This window comes from Oryzias melastigma, linkage group LG7 (assembly GCF_002922805.2).
Source record: "Oryzias melastigma strain HK-1 linkage group LG7, ASM292280v2, whole genome shotgun sequence".
Classification (NCBI taxonomy): domain Eukaryota; kingdom Metazoa; phylum Chordata; class Actinopteri; order Beloniformes; family Adrianichthyidae; genus Oryzias; species Oryzias melastigma.
The window spans coordinates 16,015,181-16,035,416 of NC_050518.1; the positions used below are offsets into that span (position 1 = coordinate 16,015,181).

Here is a 20,236-nt window from a genome sequence, read left to right on the forward strand (position 1 = left end):
TAGAACTATTTTTTCAGTACATCTATTCACACCAGGGGACAAAAGTATTTGTCGGTCACCAATTCTGCAAGATGAGAGAGGTTCAACGGTAAAAGACAGAATGTAAAAACAAAATTCATTAAATCTTGTAGTTTTTGATCTTTTTAATTTTATTTTACTTGTATAATTATGCAAAAAGTATGTATTTAGCTTCTACAAGCAAAAAAGAATTCTACCCCTACCCACTGTTATTGGGGCTTGTTCTCCATCAAGACCAAAGAGCTGTCAAAGGACACCAGGACCAAGATTGTAGACCTGAATAAGACTGGGATCAACCAATCTATAGTAAGCAAGAGGCTTGAAGACCAGAAATCAACTGTTGGAGCAATTACAAGAAAAAAATAGAAGAACTATCAGATCTATGACAATCTCCCCCCACCTGGGGTGTCACATTCCAGCCATGTGAAGTTCCACCTCTTGTCTCTAATGTCTTGTGATTCTCATTTCTGGCTGTTAAACAGATGTCACTCTTTCATACCTTAAGGTGTCGATGAAGCACATTGATGTAGCTTGCCAGCAGTTCCCTTGACTAACCTGCAGAACTGTGAGCTTAAGTTTTGATTTTTTGTTAGTTTTGATGACCTGCAATAATTGAATCTTACCTTTGGGCAGGGACCTTTTCTTGAAGGAGGAAAAAGAGTCGTGGTTGTCACTACTGACAAGAACTACATTCTGCACAGTTGCATTTTCGGAATCTAAACAAAGATGAACATTAACAGCCTTTGTCACAATTGTGATCCTGAACGAGCCCCCAAAGTTAGTAACTTATCTCAGGGTTTAGAACCAGAACAAAATTCAGATCTGTCGTTCTTTGTTAAGTACATATAGGTGAAACTTAGACACTTCCAACTTCCTTTTAACCCTTTAATGACTGATGTTGCAAATATGTAACAAACAACTTTGGCTTCGATGATATAAATGCAGCAGCTACCCAAGCACAAAAACATAGGTGAAGTTATTTTATTCATAGCTTGAAATAAATTCAGTTGTTTTTTTTCTCACTTTTTCGGTCCCTCAGTTAAGCAAAAAGATAAGAGCTGTTGGACAGATGTTACAATAGCTGTGTTTTTTTAACTAATCTTGCTGTGAGCTAAGTTACCAAATCACTCAGGATATCAGAATTGATTCTATCTCTATCTTGAAAAAATATTTAGCAAGTTTATGGATTTTAAAAACATCTTAGTTTAAAAAAACTGCTTTTGTGGGCATTATAGAGTTAAGAGTGTTTAAATTCAGATAATATGAGATGTACAGAAATCACTTGTAACATAAACGTTTGGGTTGACATGAACTCTGGATTTTTCAGTATCTAGGGGACAAAGAAGACTCGAGATGAACCATCTCAAGACACAATCTGTGCCCATGTAGATGAGAAGAGGTGACTACATGCTTCAATGGTAGCAGAAAGGGGTGGGAAAAAAAAATCTAATTTAAGCTTCATAACTAAAAACGACTGTGATTGGTTAAAAGCTTGAACTGGTGATGTGAATCTGAAATACAATGCAAGAAAAAAAATATTACTAACTCATCTTTTAGCTTAACTTTTCCCCCTTATTTATTTATATTAAAAACGACTTGCAATAAACATAGACTCATTATTATTTGTAGTCATTTTCAGTGTCTCAGTCCTGCTGTGTTATTTCAAACTCATCCCCAAAAGGGAAGAGTCAGAGCAGCGAAAGCTGTGGGAGCAAAACCTGCACCTGTTTGCTCTATTTTTTACTTCAGACCTCAGATTACCTCAGGGTTATTAGTAAACTCATCAGAAATGACATTTCATTATTAAGAAATCTTTCTCTTTCATAGCAGGTTCTCTAGATTATACCCCAGAAATCCACTCTTTCCTGTAACTGTTTTAAATCACTAAACCAAACAGCAACACAGTTTCTGCTTCACCATAATGACCACATAAATAAAATATGACATTTTATCAGACATATTATCAGACCTATTGGTCATAGGTTTGCTTGTTAATGGATAACCAAACAGGGCAGTTGGAGGTTGACTCCATTCTCTGCTAAGAATTGAAAAATACCCAAAAAAGGGGGTGGGGCTAATGGAGGCAGACTGAGCGTGTGGCTTGGATTTACGATTAACAGTTAGGGTGGTTGTATGTAACGTACACTGGGTCTTCAATACGGAGAGTGGTACCAGGCAAAGTGATGCAAGTTTCTGCACAGAACTTTCTGAGGAGGTTGAGGATTTTTCGACTTGATTTCATCCCGAGGCCGGCACTCATGGTCCAGAACCTTATTGTTTTGAGCCGCTGGCTCAAGGCGTTGCTTTTGCAATGCCCGACAGCGGGGCTGCCTGTACAGCTGAGGGCTTGCAGGTCCAAAGGGAGCCTGTGCCTGAGTGCAGTAAAATGCTGATAGCATCATTGCTAATAAAGGCTAACGTATTGAGCAAAGAATCCAGAGTGAAACGTTCATTGCAAATCCAATCACCTGGACTTAATGGATTCAATGCCAATTGGCCTAAACCTCTGTTCTATAATGTCCAAGTCCACTGGAAAGTTGTGCAAGCTTGTCGATTTTTGACCACTGAAGGCAAAACACTTACTAGTCATGCTAAAGCCAACGACTGACCATTCCATAATCAAAGATGGGCGGGGCTTTTGTACCAGAGCTAGAGAGCACAATGATGTGAAACTTCTGGGAGTTACACCAACTGACCAATCACAAAATTGAACTGTAATACCTCGATTAAACCAGTAGGGGGCATCACACAGACAATTTTTGACTATATTCAAGAATGAACCAAGTTTATTTTAATTTGTCAAAGATTTGGCAATGACTAACAGACAGAACTTTTAAAGCCCATTTATAAAGGTCCACAGACAAATAAAAGTTGATTTAGTGTTTGGTTACCCTTTAAGTACTTTAGAAAGATTAGATGTGACGTAAACACATTTATAAAAATGCAACTAAAGAAAAATTGCTTGAAGAATAAAGAAAAGAGTGAAACATCTGATTTAAGTTATGCTTGGTAACACACGTATCCAGTTATACAATGAAATGTATATGTTGTATAAGTATATGTTAGCCTACCATTACCTCACTGATGCAAACGATTTGGGATCATTTTTCAGGTGCAGCACGTGGATTCCATAGAAAAAACTTACTGTGGACTTCCAGTCTGCTATTGTGAACATAGTGAACAAATAAGACCAACAGAATGAAGTATGAAGCTTCCTTGATGTCTGATGATTAAAAGTAAGCTAGAAAAAATAATAATAACATTGAAGGATAAGGTGTGTGTAGGTCTGTATTTATATCCACATTGGACAAAATCTTAATAACCATGATTGGTTGTCATGTTTTTTTTTTTTTGCTGCATTTTTCTAAAACTCCACTGAAAATGGGTTGCAGCAGCAAAGACTTTTGGTTTTCAACCAAAACACAGACTAAAGTAGGACAATTGATTTTTCTAAAAATGGCCAAAGCTTAAAGTTATTCACATGGATTTTGAGGTAAAATAACACTTAATGTTGGTATGAAATAAGCAGGTATCATTTATACTTCTTTTGTGACACTTTAAAACTAAAAACAACCCATATTTTTTTTTTAATAAAGAGATTGCAATCAGGATTTAGCTAATTAACTGTTGAAGTTCTCCCCCAAACAACAAACCTGAGTACACAGAGACAGAGCGAGCTGTCTAGTTAGCACCTCAGCGGCAGCTCTCTATGGTTGACTATGACTGGAATGGAAGCTATGCTCTATGACATTTCATCAATATAGGGAAGGAAGGCTGTGGGGGGTTTAATTCCTAATCCAGCTGGTTTATGTGAGCTCAGGCCAACTCAAGAGCCTATCGAGCTGAATTAGAGGTCCCGCATGTGGAAGGACAAGTATGACAGGGTGCTGGCACGACTTTGGACCATGTGCTGGTGCACTCAGACAGCCGGGATGTTGCCAGTTTGAATTTCCATGTTATTATTCGGACAGTTTCTATAATTTTCCACTTCACTGAGGCACATTTTGTCCAACTGTTACCTATGTTTTGTTTCAAAATTTCAGTATTGGTAAAGTTTAGTAAAGAAGGAAAGATAATGCATTTTGTGTCACCATCTTTGAACACCAGAAATCAAACGTTCTGAATGTCTTGATGGGAAATGAGAAGTAAGACAGGATTATTACATGAATTTAAATATTCCTTTTTATAAAAATCCAGGCTGGGTAATAATATGGTTTAGCCGTGCCTTGTCAGCTGTGACTGATGTGCATTCAGCCTCATATTTGCATTAGAATATATATATATATGAATCACTGCTGTTTGCCACAGTGATTTAAACTGTTTGTGACTGCACTCAGACACAGACAAAACTCAAACAACAGAGACGGCAGAACAGCGAATTCCTTCTTTTTGAGCGTACTCATCTTAGTTCAAGGACCAGGAATGTATGTGAGATTTAAACCCGACCTATATACTGCACATTTTCCCAGAACAAAGGACGTATAGAGTCACGCTGCTAATGTGGCAAAAGAAAAGTTTCCACGGAGAGAGTCTTACATAAATTATATATAGTTCCATCACACAAGGAAAACAGACGGACAACTGCACAAACAGAGTGTCCTTAAGATAGAGCTAAGCATTTATGGCCTGTTAGTGTCGCTTTATGCACATTTGAAAGACAAAAGGAGTCTCACACCGTTTACATCCTGATGGGTCACCCACTCGGATGCTTGACCTTGATCGTTTAATTCCGGGTCCTTCAGCCGCTCTTCTCTTTCCAAAGTCACACCTTCATCAAAGGCATAAGAGGAAGAGCTCGTACTTCAGAAATGCCACAACCTCTATTATGCAATGTATCGTAACATAAGAAGTACACGGCAGACAACGGGATTAGTGCCTGGTTAACGACATGTGATGTCGCCTGCTGTCCAAGCAACGATTAAGCTCAATCAAAGCAAGAACATTAATAAATATTCGTTTCAAACGTAGTCGAGTTTATTAGAAAGTTGGAAAACATTTTAGTAAAGATCCAAACTCCAAATAATCAGCGGTTATTGTTTGTAAATGATCCTGATTTACATGGGAAAAACTAATGTATGAAAGCAATTCCTACCTACTGTATTTTCTGCTCTTTAGGGTGCACCCAATTATAAAGGTGAATCATCAATAAATGGTCTGAAGGTCAGTCATAAAATACAAACAACAAATAAAAGCTAAACAGACTAAATAAAACGGGTTATCCCTGCCCTTAGACCCTCCTTCCCGGTAAGGAAAAACTCTTTAAAAAACCTGATTCAGGAAAAAAAAAAGAGGGAAACCTTAGGGATGCTCGCATGAAGGAGGGATCTTCTCCCAGGACGAACAGGCGATTTATCAGGACTATTAAAGAAGACTTCGCCTATCTAGCTCCACATACGTATTTGAATAGAGTTCAGCCAGATAGGACTGGGGGACAGGTGGGGGCGAGGTCCACAGCCACAAGGAGCCAGAGGCGAGGTCCACGACCAAGAACAGGAGCAAATGATCCACCCGGAGGGGAGTGGGAAAGAGTTACAACAAGTGAATCACACTGCACCAAACAGAAGCACAGGGAACTAAATATAAGACATAAAAAGGAGAAGTAAATGAGAATAGAGAACAGAACCCCAGAGCTGATGTGGATAATAACGATGATGAAAAAAAATCTAAAATTTTTAGTGTTTCAATATTAGTTTAGACCATGAGACCTACAGGAATCGAACGCCAGGGCCGGTTTATCAAACTAACTTCCCTCTGCTGAGTTCCGTGGAGAAATATGTGCATTCAACATTCCAACCATGCTACATGTTAGCCACTTTAGAAGCATTAGCCATTTTAGCATATTCACTATAACTTGTACTCCCAATCTTGTTTTCAACTCATAAAAAAAAAAACAGATTGATACCGCTAAAACAAATATTACTGTGACAATACTAACTCCTAACCTTGTTAGTAATACACAAATAAAGACATTACGACACCGCTACACATTAGCCCTGTTAGTGAATTCACCATACCTCTGACTCCCAATCTTGTTTTCAACACATGAAAAAAAAAAGATTGATATCACTAAAACAAACATTACTGGAACTACACTAACTTCCAACTTTGTAAGTAATACATACGTAAATAAACACATTCCGACAATGCTACATATTAGCGAGTTTAGAATCATTAGTCGTTTTAGTGTTTTCACCCATAATTGTGACTCCCAATGTTGTTTTGACACATATAAATCAGACTGATACTGCTAAAACACACATTACTGGGACTACACCAACTCCTCACTTTGTAAGTAATACATTAACAAACATTTTCTGAAATCGCTACACGTTAGCTATTTTAGAAGCGATGGCGGTTTTAGAATATTCACCATAAATATGACTCCCAATCTTGTTTTCAAAATGTAAAAGAACAAACTGATACTACTAAAACACTTTCCTGCGACTACACTAACTCCCAACTTTGTATGATGGTAACACATTCCGACACCGCTACACGTTAACCACAATAACACCCAACCTTGTTCGCGACAGAATTAATCCAGTTTTAGAACGCTCCATAGTATGTGTTTTTAGTTTGTTTATAACTGAATCTTTTTACTGTACCCTATGGTGCAGAAAAGACAGAGAGGAACAAATCAAAGTCTTTCCCCCTCTTTTATTAACACTGTTTAACAGGATTTTGAATTAAAAACTCCTCTTCTCCCTGTTCCGTCTGTGTGTGATGACATCTGTTGAAGTTTGAAATAACATAAAACACTCTGAAGTGGATCAGCTGTGCTTCCATGAAAGACTGTCAGCAGTAATTAGCGCTGTGAGACACAAACCTTACAACTCGGTTGTCATTGACGGCCCGTCCCTCTACCTCTGGCTGTTTATCCCATCTTACATCATCCACAGACCCCCACTCCCTGCCCCCCAATCCTCCTTAATAACAGCTCGCTTCCCCTCAGCATCCATCTGCCTGATCAGAGGAAGACTTTCCCCGCAGTTCCTTTGGAGGCGACACCATTGCAGGCAGTAAAAATTAGACTAGAGTCCCCTCAGGACTTGGTATCCAGTAAATTCCAGGAGGCAGCAGGTTTATACTGCATCTACAAATCTGTCGGAGTGGAAGTGAGAGCACAACTGGAAACAGGTAAATTACTGGATTGCTCTTTTTTATGTGTGACCAACGGTGTTCTTTCAAGTTAACTTTTCTAATCTGTGGGAAGTTAGACATTTTATGGGTAAATAAATTGTGGATTTGCATAACTTTAAATATTTTTTTAGAAGCAATTCTTTTAATTAACTTTGTTTTGAGCACAATAAAAATATATTTTATATTTATTATAAGAAAGTCACAAATTAATAAAGAAGACAACAACATTATACGGTAACGAGTTCATCTGTTTTTCTGGGAGTGTTACTTTTCATCTTTTATTTATATCTTTTTATATCTTTTTATATCTTTTTATGAGTATGGGGATGAAAACAAAAACATGATTTGGCATTTCTTTGACAGGATCATTGGAAAAATAATAGGAGTTTTTGCACCATTAATGTCTTTAAACCAACTGCTTCAAAACTAGTGCAGCGGAGTTTATCATGTTGATCTATGAGGCCACCCCCCTTAAATTATATTATATATAAATATAAATCAACTTAAAACTTTAACCAAATGAATGCTTGTTTGTTTTAGTCTAGTGAATATGACTGATACTTAAATTGTAAATGTGAAAAATAACATTGAAAATGTTTTAAATCCAAATTTTTTTCTTTAAAATAGAATATCTTGTGAAGACATGATTTCAAAATCAAAATTTTGTGTTAATTATTTTGGGAAAACTTACTTTAATGCATAAATATTCGTATTAGTTTTTAATTGCATTGAACTATTTGCTATTTAATGTCCATAAAAATAAAAAAAAAGATGGTATTACAAGTTACATTTGGACTAAATGTAACAAATTATAATTTTTTTGAAAAAACTGTCCCTTTTGATCTTATTCTAATCACTAAATGACTTGAAAACAAATCAATTCAAGTCAGCGGCTGATAATTTCATTTTTCTTTATAGTTATTAATAAATCCACTTTATGTTGTGTGCTTTTGTCTGTCCAATGCTATCTTTTCAGATTCATTTGTACTGTGTTTTTCTCATTATTACTACAAATTAGACTAAACCAAGCTTATCTAACTGGCTGAATCATATTTCTGCTCTGGGCATCTGTGTTTTCCCATCATGCAAAGCTCACAGGAGCTAATCATCTTCAGGACATAAAAAAGGCGATTTGAAAAGAAGGTCAAATCACAAAGGTGATAAAAGACTTGGTGTTCTTGCTATTTTTTTTATTCTTGTGATCTAGATATATCTGGAGGTAATTAAATGGGGCTTTTCAAAAATAATAATAACAATAAAACTAAGATTGGAAAGCAAAATTCTGAGCAAATGGGAGCCATAATTTTAAATAATCATTGATCAGAAATATAGTAGCCTTTTATTTCACTAGCTCGGTTAATCATACTGCCTTTTATCTTTTATAGGTTATCCTCATAACTAACAACTACTGCCAAGATGTGGAAAAGAGGGAAGAACTCCAGCCAGTCGTCAAACAGACCATGTACAGTATCACAATTATTTTCCTTATATACTCCCAGACAGTTAGCTAAATTATTTTTATTCTATCCTAAGTGTGTTTTTAAAGTTAAATTCTGCTATAAACCATGGCTTTTAATTTGAAATAAATCCGATTCTTTCCCTATGAATACATGTTTCTAGTTAGGTCTGTGGAGTCGAAACTCAAAGCAGTATTCAAAATAGCCTAATAAATTCTGGGAACTATATAAAAAAAACAAAAAACAAAAAACCATTGAAATGTCAAAGTCACGTCTAGATTTCACTGTCCTCACTTTCTATCTTTCAGTACCAAAATGTTTTTCATGCTTCAAATAGCACCTTCACAAACACACACACAAAAAAGAAAATTGCCTGCAAGATACAAACTTGCAATTTGACTGTGTACACCAGATCCAACAATCTCCTGGTAACATGATTTATATATCTGCGGGCCCTGCACTGGTCCATGTCCTGCAGCAGCAGCAGAGTGTTGCTCCCTCATGTTTTCTCCCACTGATGTATTTTCTCTTTTTTTCCCTCCTAGGTTTCTCCCTCGTTCACCAATACATTCAGCGTTTTAATGAGGTGTCGGGAAACAAGACAGGTGAAAAAAGAGCCTCGACCCAACTGCTTTTAGATATTTTACACAGCTAATGAGACAGGGGCCATTAAAATGAATGATGGGATAAATATTAAGTAGTACCCTGGGTGTTATTGAGTATTTGTCTGAGTGTGACACGTTCCGCCTTCATGCTGACGGCGTTGGCTGCCGGTAACGCGACCTGCAAGGCGGCTCCACTCGTGGTGTGATCATTGTGAATCTGCGGATTGGTGTCGTTTTTCAGCAACTTCTGTGCGATCCTCCATCTTTGCACTTCCAAAGCCTTGATAAGACAATGTTTAGCATGAGAGGGGGATCACTGAGGTGACATAGCGCACGTGTTTTTAAATATGCTCCACTGGCTGTCCCGGGAGTCTAACTTTCCGACACACAAACATGTGTTGGCTAAATGAATCCGTTAATTTAGAGCAGATGGAAATTTGTTTTGTCTCCACGGAGATCAATGAAATATGAGATGACATCAGCTTTTTGTTTTAAATGTTCCCCTGGTCAAACATTAGGAGTGTGTAGGTAATATTTGCACACTTTGGGGATTTCAAAAATAAAATATTTACTAATTTATACTTAAAAATTTTTTTTATATATATATATATATTAGAATTATTTACATTTGATAAACTTCCTTACTTCAAACTTTTATCAGTATATTATCAAAATAACTTAAAAACTCAAATAGTTCTTTTTTAGTATCTAACATTTTATGCAAGGAAATAATGATAAATCCCTGATGTATGTCATGCATAATTGCAAAACTTTTCATACACACACACACACACCCACACACACACACACACACCTACTGGTTTTAGTGATTAGAGGGACAACTTTTTCAAACGCATTTTTTCCAACATTAGCTGGACACCCCTTTCCCCTTTTGCTAAAATATTTTGTACATCTAAAAACAAATCTATTTGCGGCATAGACCACAAATCTTACTTTAAAAGTGTAATAAACACATCAGAACTCAAAAACCTACTTCAAGTCTCACATCTTGTTCATTACTGACATCTACTGGTAGCAAATAGGAAGTGATAATAATAAGAAAAACAGCACTAATATATTAGTAGTAAAAGTGTTAATTATTTTCAGTTTTTAAATAATATAAGTAAATATTGTGCTTAAGGTCTGTTAACTTAAGTTAAGGGAACTTATTTTTGGATTTTTCCAGCTGCTATACGCAGAAGATCGAAGACCCCCGGGGTGATGATCACGCAGTACTCTGCCAGCCTGCCAGAGGGAAAAAGCACTCCAGACTTCCAATGCAAACCCGTCCCAGTCACCGTCCAGGAAGGTCTGTTCCTGCAGATAACTCTGAACTACCGCTTTTCTATTTTTATGATTTTTATTTAAGGAGCTCAGGTGTGCAAACATGTTGATTCCTGAACGTTTCCTGTAGGGAAATTGGCTGTCTTCAAGGCTGTGGTTACAGGGGACCCAAAACCAGATGTGTTATGGAGACGTGCCAAAGGAACTATCACAGACAAGGAGAAATTTCAAAGAAAATATGATGAATCCACCGGAGAGCATATATTAGAGGTGAGTGACTCAGCTACTTGTCCATTTAAAACATTGTTTTAAGCTTAAGACAGATTTTCTATCAATTTATCAATTAAATGGGTCATTTGTTTCCCAGATTTACAAAGTGACTTCTGCAGAGAGTGATACCTACAAATGCTCTGCTGTGAATGAGTATGGAAAAGCTGTGTGCACGACAACACTCAGTGTTATTGATGGTGAGCAGCTTTTCCTACATGTATTGAGCACTCTTTTGATTAATTTATACAACATCATGCCAATTACTAGGGTTGTACGAAAATATTCATTCTGTGAAATATTAGTTACTGGTTAAGACATATTTAATCTTTGTACGTTTTTTTTTTTCCTGTACTAAAAAATACTTTGCTGTGAAAATCTGACAACATTAAGAGTTAAAAAAAAAAAAAAACAATGTCTCTTTAATTACAAAAAGGAAAACATCAGGAATTTGCTTTGTTGAACTTTTTGTATATCAAAAACTGTTGTAGTGCTTAATTTTCTGATCGCTAAATAAAATGTATTTTACCTTTTTATTAACGTGAGTGGTCATATAAGTGTTTTTCTATGGCATACCCTTATAAAAAAAAGTGAAATATTGTTTCTGGCATTTTTGGGATATGTCAGGATATGTATCGTGATATGCATTGTATCAAAATATGTATCGTATTATGATATGTATCGTATTGTGATATGTATCTTTTCTGTGGCGTTGTTCATGTTCAGGGTTATTATTCATGTGTTTGAATTTACAGGCTGCCCAGAGCCTAATCTGTGATAGGTTTGAGATTTGCATTTGGATGGGATGTCAGTCAAAATCTTCCTTTGGACAAAAAAAAATGTATCAGTGAATTTTCATGTTTGTTTCCGTTCTATATAACACATATTTCCTTCTTAACTCCTGTAGTGTACTATGAATGGATTTTCAGAATTGAAATTTATTCTAAATAAGAATGTTTAAAAAATATGTTTATTGCTCTTTCAGAGACAACAGCTCCTGCAGATTTCAGAAAACTGTTGAAAAAAAGGTACAAAATGTTGACCTCTAAAAAAAACATTTCCTGATTACTCTGAGTGTTTTAGGAAAAAAAAAACTTAATACGTTTGTGTGTTTCAGTAAGGAAGAAAGAGCAGATGGAGAAAATGATGAGAAGTTCTGGGACGCCTTGTTAAATGCTGAAAGGAAAGACTACGAGCAGATCTGCAAAGAGAACGGCATCACAGACTTACACTTGATTCTCAAGAAGCTTGAAGAGAAAAAGAGGCAGAGAGGACAAAACAAGCATAAGGTATGGAACCAAGAATTACTGTTCTCCACGCGTGTATAGATAACATTAACACAGTTTCCATATGGAGGAATTATTCTTCTGCAGACTTATGCCAATCACACGAAAAACTATATTTTAGATGCATCAGAGGTAGAAAGTTTGCAGGATATGGATTCAAACTAATCACACAACTACTTTAGACATCTCCAGAGTCAATTCTTAATTCATATTTTAGTCTTTGCATAAGATATCATTGTAAACACAGCATAACAAAAAAGTAAATTCAACATATATCTGCTTTAGAAAGTTTGTTTTTACTTATATGTTTCCCCACCAGGACAGTGTGATACCCTATGATGATGATGATGATGAAGCAGCAAGGAAATATGGAAATAACAGTGTGAGAAGAACACAGGACCTGAGAAGTAACGGTCCTCTGCAGTCTGACTCTGGGCTGTATCCAGGTCTCCCTGCTGCTGCTCAGATCAACATCAGCAACCAAAAGCTGAGCCAAGCAGGCACCGAAGAGGACCTGCTCCTCATGGAGTACAAACGTAGGTTTGGCTGAAAGTTCTGAGTCTGTGGACGCTATTTAGAATTCATGACTTTAATGTTTTTGCAGTTTCCAATGTGGACTTTGTTATCAAAATTCAAGAGCTAAACATTGAAGAAGCAGACAACGCCCTCTTTGAGTGTGTCCTGACACACCCCCTACCTAAAATCACATGGATGAGGAAAGGCCTGGCCCTGGAGGATGGAGAGAAATACAGCATCACTGTGTCAGAGCACAAGTTAATCCACAGACTGATGATCAGAGACTGCTGCAAGACAGACAAAGGCATCTATTCCGCTGTGGCTGGAATTACTTCCTGCAGTGCCTGGCTTGTTGTAGAAGGTAAACTATTTTACTGCTCAGTGCAATATCTGTTTAAATAAAGGATAAACATTGTATTTTATATGCTTAAAGATCATGTATCTGGTGGCAAGAAAACTATCCGAAAGACCACACTGGCTGGTGGTGTTCAGAGGGACCTGGAGAAAGTGGCAAAAGAACAGCAACTCAAAAACCAGAAGGAAATGGAAAAGATTTTAGAGGCTATAAAAGTAAAACAAGCAGCGGAAAAGGTCAAAAATGGAAAGACGCCGAAAATAAACGGAGAATATTGCAACGGAACTGGGCAGCATGGTGGAACTTGGGACAGAAGCTCAGAAGGAGACGGCGGAGATGGAGCATCAGAAGATCCGTGGTGTGTCGAAGATCGGTGGCGTGCAGACAATCCTTGGCGTGCAGACGATCCTTGGCGTGCAGACAATCCTTGGCGTGCAGAAGAAGGAACAAAGCAGGAAAAAATGAAAAACATCCACAAAGGTGACATGGTTACCGAGACAATAAATGCTTGCTGAAAATGAAGTTTTATTTTAACCCAGATTTTAATGTTGAAATAGATTAGTAGATAGTTTCTGTAATGAGCCTCAAAGACTAGAACAACCCATTTATTACACTTTTTGAATATGAAGTGATTCACAAAGCAGAATCTAAAGGAAATATTAAAGGAAAATTTTGACTTTTTGTTGTAAATATGGCTGATTTCAAAACTTATGCCCTGGTTTTGTTTGTTTTTTTTAATTACTAACACATGACAGATGCACAAATTAAAAATCCATTGAAGGCAAATGAGGGTTTTTCTGGATTTGTGGAAATTTCAAGAGGAAAAGGTAAGAAAAAACATTTTAATTTTTAATCTTAAACTACAACATAGCCTGTTACCATTGTGAATGCAACATGAAATGTTACTTTTTAGTTTTTATTAGTTTAAATGACCTCGATCCTTTCTTTGTGTGTGACCAGAGTTAAGTGACGAATGTCTCGATGTAGATGAGTATCACTCATCTGCCATGAATCAACGTGAAATCATCCAAATAAGTGGATCCAAAAACTGCAACAAATCTGCAGGAAGACAGAAGAAAACAAAAAGAGTCCAATGGAAAGAGCCAGCTGCAGGTGAGAAAAGAAAACATTTAATACCAGTGAAGGTGTGACGGGTGAAATATAGAATAGAGGGGAAGCATTCTGGTACCCAGAATAATTAAGATGTGCAGTGGTGTTGAAACCACAGAGCATGAGTGTATCTGAGAGCAACAGTATGGTTTTATTGCAAATAAGAGAACTATAAATGCGATATTTTCTTTGAAAATGGTTCCTCAAAATCAGCCATGTTGTTCATTTAGAGACGGTAGATTGAGATGGTTTGGACTCATTCAGAGGAGGAGCAGACGGTGATGACGTTGGTGAAAGGCTGTTGAGGTTGGAGTTAAAAGAATGGAGGATCCAAGAGGAGGTTCATGGATGTAGTGAGGGAGGACATGAGGGTGGTTGATGTGAGCAATAAGAACACAAAGGATAAGAACATTTTCTGAAATGGTGAATTCATGCCGGACGTGATTCACGCAGAAAGGGCATCAAATTTCAGTGCTAAGTCAATGTACAACCAATCAGGGATTCAGCTTTGTGCATGTGACGTCTTCAGTGACTCGACCAAAGAGGAGAAAAAGAGATTCAAAATAGCAGCTCAATGCCCTGAACTATCCATTTTCTTAACCTGCGAGGTTGCCGTAGACTGTCCCGGTTACTGTTGGGTGAATACACCCAACACAGGACGCCAGGCTATCACAGAGCCCATAGAGCTGGAGCGATCGAGCCCGTTATGCTAGCCAGTGGACAGCATAGCAAGCTAACAAGCGCGACCGTCCAGGGACCAGCAGGTCCTTTCCCATTAAACTAAATAGACTTGGCACCTGTGTTTCAGAGAATTTTTGAAAGCTTAAATTAACGCTCTTTTCAAACCTTTTTATCTGAGAATAAGGACAGTTTTGAATAAATAAAACAAGAAATGTTCAATTTAAGGTGTATCCGTCAAGCAGCCTGTGACCCTTTAATAAATACAGCAAGTTGATGGATGGACAGACGGACGGATGGATGGATTTTTTGAGATCTTCATTTTTATGTGACTGATTTGTGTTTTTAGAGTTCTGCTGTGTAAAGTTGTGTTCTTCCAACAGGCTCAGACATGGATCCAAATGAACAAGCAAGTGATGAAGGACTGAGTGATGCTGATGACAACGAGGACGCCTTTGAAAGTGAGAGCCATGGATATTCACAGCAAAATGAAAATACAAAAGACACAGCCAATGGTAAGAGATTAATTATGACAAAGTGATTTTTTTTTTCTTAAAAAAGCTCACAGCAGCTTTAATGAGTGAGAGTTAATGTGAGAAGTCACATTTAAAAAGGCGCAACCATCAGTTTAGATTCTTGTAAATGCTATTTCAAACAATCTAAAACATATTTTGTTCTGAAAACATCATGGGAAAGTGTTTAAGTGATAACTATTGGGATTTTAAAAGGTCAAAGTGCAACGTCTGAGGCTCATGGCACCCCTGAGGACATTGAATGTGTCAGCTGTGCTTCTACACGTGTGAGGCGCAAAAAACAAGGCTCACTGATCCAAGACTTAGTCACCGGTGAGTAAGCAATGAATTTAGTTTAATGCAACCAGCAAGACCTGTTTTTTTATGTAGTTTTTGGAAACAATTGTACAAGTTATAAGACATTTTAAGTTATTGTGTATTATTTATGTCTTGTGAAGAAATGAGGACACCCTCATGAAATAATCAGCTCCTTCTTAAAAAATGTTCATACATCAATGTCCAGTCTTATTTTAAGTAATGTTAATTTTCCAGATTATGAAATAAAAACTGGTATTCTCCTCAGATCCAGGAGTTCATTTCATCTGGGGTTTATCTGACGTGGACGCGATCATAAATGAGACAGCCGAGTTAACATGTAAGCTCAGCAGTGATGACTGGGAGGGAACCTGGTTCAGAGACGGCAAAAAGGTTGGTCCCAGAAGTCACAAGTGTTTCAGATCTTCTTGTTCACTTTAACTGAACTTGAAAACGTGAAGAATAGTTGATTATCCATCACGTCTGAGGGGCAAAGGTCTTATCAACAGGTGTAATGTCTCTCATATGCTTCCTTATCTTTCAGATATCCTCAGATGACATATTTTCCATTACTAAAGATGGACCGATCCATAAATTAGTCATAATAAAATGTGCTGAGGATCATTCTGGGAAATACCGTTTTGAGGCAGACGGTCGGAAAACAGAGGCGATGGTCAACGTCAAAGGTTTTATGGATTTTTTTTTTTTTTTTTTTTTTTCTAGCATGTTTTTTGCTTTGCAATATGGAATATATTTCTGAGCAAAGCTCAAATCCATTCAGACAAATCTCCCCTGTATCTGCAGTGAGATGATCTGAGCTCAGATTTCGCCTTTCCCCAGATCCCCCAAGATTTAACCCGGAAGACCTTTGTGCTTTCACTGAGCCCTTGGCTATCAAAGTGGGACACAACGCCATCTTTAAGGTGCAGTTTGTTGGACACCAGCCCGTGAAGATCCAGTGGTTCAGAGACGGCGATGAGCTCCAGGGTGACACCAGTGCAAAAATAGAAAACTCTGCAGGTCACAGCCGCTTGCTCCTGAGCAGATGTCAGAGGAAAGACACGGGGGAGATCAAGATCAAGCTCAAGAATGAGCACGGCTTCACCGAGGCCGTCTCCAAACTCCTTGTGCTTGGTAAGCTGTTCAGCCACAGTGCATGTGTTAGTATAACATTTGTTGTTTACACAAATCTTAAGGGATCACCCAAATAAACTGCAAGGAAGGATTTTGTCTGGAGTTTAAGGGTTATCTTGTAAAAATAATTTTAAAAAAATTGCAATATTTTTCTATTTTACATGCACAGCTTAAAGTCATAGGAAGTCCTTCAGCAGCATGAACGTAGCTTCCCCGCTAGCTTCAGAGCTGTCAGAAAGAGGCAGATGGCTGGATCCAAGTGCAGCAGGTTTTATTTGGCACTGACAGGGCAACAGGCGTGGTGCACAGCTATAGGTCCACAAAGCTAAATCAGGGTCAGGCAGGTAGGGTTCAAGCACAAGTATAAGGGCATCAGAGAAATATCAGAGTGGTCAGGGTCCAGGCGAGAGTCGGGGCAGGCGGCATACGAAGCAAGGTCAGAAAAACCAAAAATCAGGTCAGAATGAGAATGCTCGGGGATGCAGGCAGAGTGGCACAAACAAGACTTCGCACTGCTGGAAGTGATTATTGATGGGAACCAGCTGTGGGACTCCTGGAAGTGACAGCAGGGGCTGATGGGAATTGAAGTGTGGAGAACCAGGAAGTGCAAGAACTCAAAATGGCAGCTTTTTGTCAATTTTATCACTATAGCAACCATTTTATTTTTTTGATCGCCTGAATGAGACGAACATGTCTTTTGATTTGATTTGAAATATTTTATGTCTAGCAATCAAGTAATAGTACATAAACATTGACATATATTACATGATAAATCAATATCCAGAAAACATATATTACATGATAAATCAATATCCAGAAACATTATAACTAGACATACAAAAAATAAATGGCTTCAAAGGTTGTGGGAGAAAGCGAATTTATATAATCATGAATTATCAACATCCGGTTCAGGACTTAACATGTGTATGTCATTTTAAAAAGAATCGGCAAAAGTTAATTTGGGATATCCTTAGCAATGTGGGCGTGGTTAAGGTCTTTCCTTAACCACGCCCACCTTTCCAATATGTTCATGTCATTTAATTTCATTCAGCCAACGATTCATGTATAACATTTTCAAAAATTCTGAAAAAAATGTGTGAGCAACAAGGAGCACCACGTTTCCAAGCTCGCCACGCTAATACCGTTAATTCTAACATTTTTTTTCCTCAATCAGCTTTCCAATGAGGCTTGAGGAGTTAGGAATGGATGGATCGAAAATCCCTACAAAATTTAACTTAACTAAAGTGTATATATATATTTTTTATTCAAGATGGCTGCCTCTCCTTGAGGTCAAAGGTAAAAAAAAAAAAAAAAAAACTTTGGTTGTGGTTATAGATGTAACCTTGTCACTTGTGAAAAAAAAAATTCTCCCTGCGATCCATGACTGCAAGGACCATAAATATTTCCTTCCAAAATGTACCAATAATACATAAAACAAGAACTCCAAGATTTTTTTTATTTTTCCCAATTTATTTTGTAGTCCCTCCAAAGGAAATCGGGTGATAATTTTAGGGTTATAACTATATTTTATCCTCATTAAAGGTTTCAAGACCATTTCTTTACATTTCAGACAAACCGAACCCTCCACAAGGCCCTGCAGAGGTGACCCAGAGTTCAGCTTCATGCATTGAATTTAAGTGGCGACCTCCAAAGGACGATGGCGGCTCACCTGTGATTAACTACACGCTGGAACGTCAGCAAGTGGGGCGGAACACCTGGAAAAAGATGGGGGAAATAGCCGGTGGACCCACCTACCGCGACACAGATGTGGATCGTGGAAGAAAATACTGTTATCGAATAAGGGCTGTTACCGCAGAGGGAATAAGCGAAGCAATGGAGACTGACGATATGCAAGCTGGAACATTTGGTGAGTCATTTTAACTGTATTTTTTTTCTAATTCTGAAATAAGGACATTTAGTTTCTACAAAAGGGCAAAAATACATTTTTCTGGCTATGAAATTGTGCTTTATTTATAAATTTGTTTTGTGGACGACCAAAATGTTCCCTGTTTGCAACTAAGGCATCTTGCTGAGCACCAAAACTATTAGAAAAATTGCTAAACTTGTAGAAATACTTGTAAAAAAAAAAAACTCAAAACAACAGAAAAAAGCAAACAGATTAAAAAAACCTCAATTGGTAAAACTATAACCTGAGTCTGTTGTTTCTGAATTCCTCAGCACTTCCAGGGCCTCCAACACCTCCACAAGTAGTCAGTGCTTTCCACGACTGCATCAACCTTTCATGGGCTCCACCAAGTAACACCGGAGGTTCACGTATCCTTGGCTATGTGCTGGAGAAACGTAAGAAGGGGAGTAATCTCTGGGCTGCTGTCAATGCGGCTGATGAGCTGATAAAAGGTTTGTGTATTGATCGTGCTGAACTTTGTAACTCTTTTAGCCTCAAAACTATGTTTTTAATTACTTTTTTTCCTTTTTAGGGAGAAAATATGCAGTGAGGGATGTGGTGGAAGGGATGGAATATGAGTTCAGAGTGTCTGCCGTGAACCTTTCGGGAGCTGGTGAATCCAGTAACCCCTCTGAGTTTGCCTTCGCACGTGATCCAAAAAGTAAGCCTTGCAGCTGCTAACATGAGGCTGAGGGAAAATCTGTGCACCTGTGAATCCTAATCAAGTCTCTGACTTAATACTCCAGAGCCCCCCGGTAAGGTTACGAGCTTGAAGGTGACAGAAACATCATATACCAACATGGTTCTTACTTGGACCAAACCGGAAGAGAAGCCAGGGATTCAAGATGAAGCAAAGGGGTATTTTGTTGAGATCCGGAAGGCAGATTCCTTGGAGTGGTCCCGCTGTAACAGCACCCCCTTCATCCTGACGTCCTTCAACGTGAGAGGCCTCAGGTCCATGGAGATGTACTGGGTCAGAGTGATAGCAGCTAATGATGGCGGGGAAGGTCCTCCGGAGGAGCTGCCCAATTATGTCCTTGCCATGCCCCTACCTGGTATGTCAATTATTGACTGGAAGAAATGGTTGGATGTTTTTAGAAAAGCACTATTTTGAAAAGAAATACTTCTATACATTTTTTGTTAAAGTCTTAGTCACAAGTGCTTTTAAGGGGGAATACAGGCTGTCTGTGTCAAAAAATGGACTAAGCTTTAGGAGGCATGCAGGAATTCCGCAAGAAATTTTAAGATCGTAGACCACTTGGTGAGCCCATAGAGCGTTCATGTACATTTCTTTCCTAAGGGCATGCTACAGGCTACAGGCCATAGGCCACACTTAATCAACATGCAAGGGTAAATAAGGGGGAAGTAGGTGAGCGTTGGTGTGTTTTCACAGATTTTTCATTCTGTCAACTCCCCCGACCCCTTTGCAAGGGGCCTGTTAGTGCTGTTCAAGTCATAAGAGCGTGAACCTGACCCCGGATTTGCACTGGTCCATCTATGATACATCTCTGTTGTGTGGGGAGTCCATGTCACGGCCGTCAGTTAGTTTACATCCTCTCAGTTGCATCTCTCCAAAAATCTGCACCGGTCAACCCCTGTAGGGATACATGTGACTAAGGCATATGATTTTGCTTGCTTGATTCTTAGTATTTT

The 20,236-nt window shown here is 38.1% G+C and overlaps 1 protein-coding gene across 1 annotated transcript in view; it reads left to right on the forward strand.

The window, feature by feature from the left end:
* Window positions 1-10,097: 10,097 nt before the first annotated feature.
* The window catches only part of LOC112159629 (immunoglobulin-like and fibronectin type III domain-containing protein 1), a gene marked incomplete in the record, with an annotated part of 13,180 nt that continues 3,041 nt past the window's right edge, over window positions 10,098-20,236 (forward strand). The window contains 19 exon segments of the mRNA XM_024293837.2: window positions 10,098-10,529; window positions 10,635-10,774; window positions 10,872-10,971; window positions 11,757-11,799; window positions 11,889-12,060; window positions 12,377-12,593; window positions 12,662-12,934; window positions 13,007-13,408; window positions 13,684-13,755; window positions 13,889-14,041; window positions 15,100-15,231; window positions 15,445-15,561; window positions 15,812-15,936; window positions 16,088-16,229; window positions 16,384-16,677; window positions 18,248-18,544; window positions 18,856-19,035; window positions 19,116-19,244; window positions 19,330-19,638. Of these exon segments, the coding sequence (XP_024149605.2) occupies window positions 10,442-10,529; window positions 10,635-10,774; window positions 10,872-10,971; window positions 11,757-11,799; window positions 11,889-12,060; window positions 12,377-12,593; window positions 12,662-12,934; window positions 13,007-13,408; window positions 13,684-13,755; window positions 13,889-14,041; window positions 15,100-15,231; window positions 15,445-15,561; window positions 15,812-15,936; window positions 16,088-16,229; window positions 16,384-16,677; window positions 18,248-18,544; window positions 18,856-19,035; window positions 19,116-19,244; window positions 19,330-19,638 (3,385 nt within the window).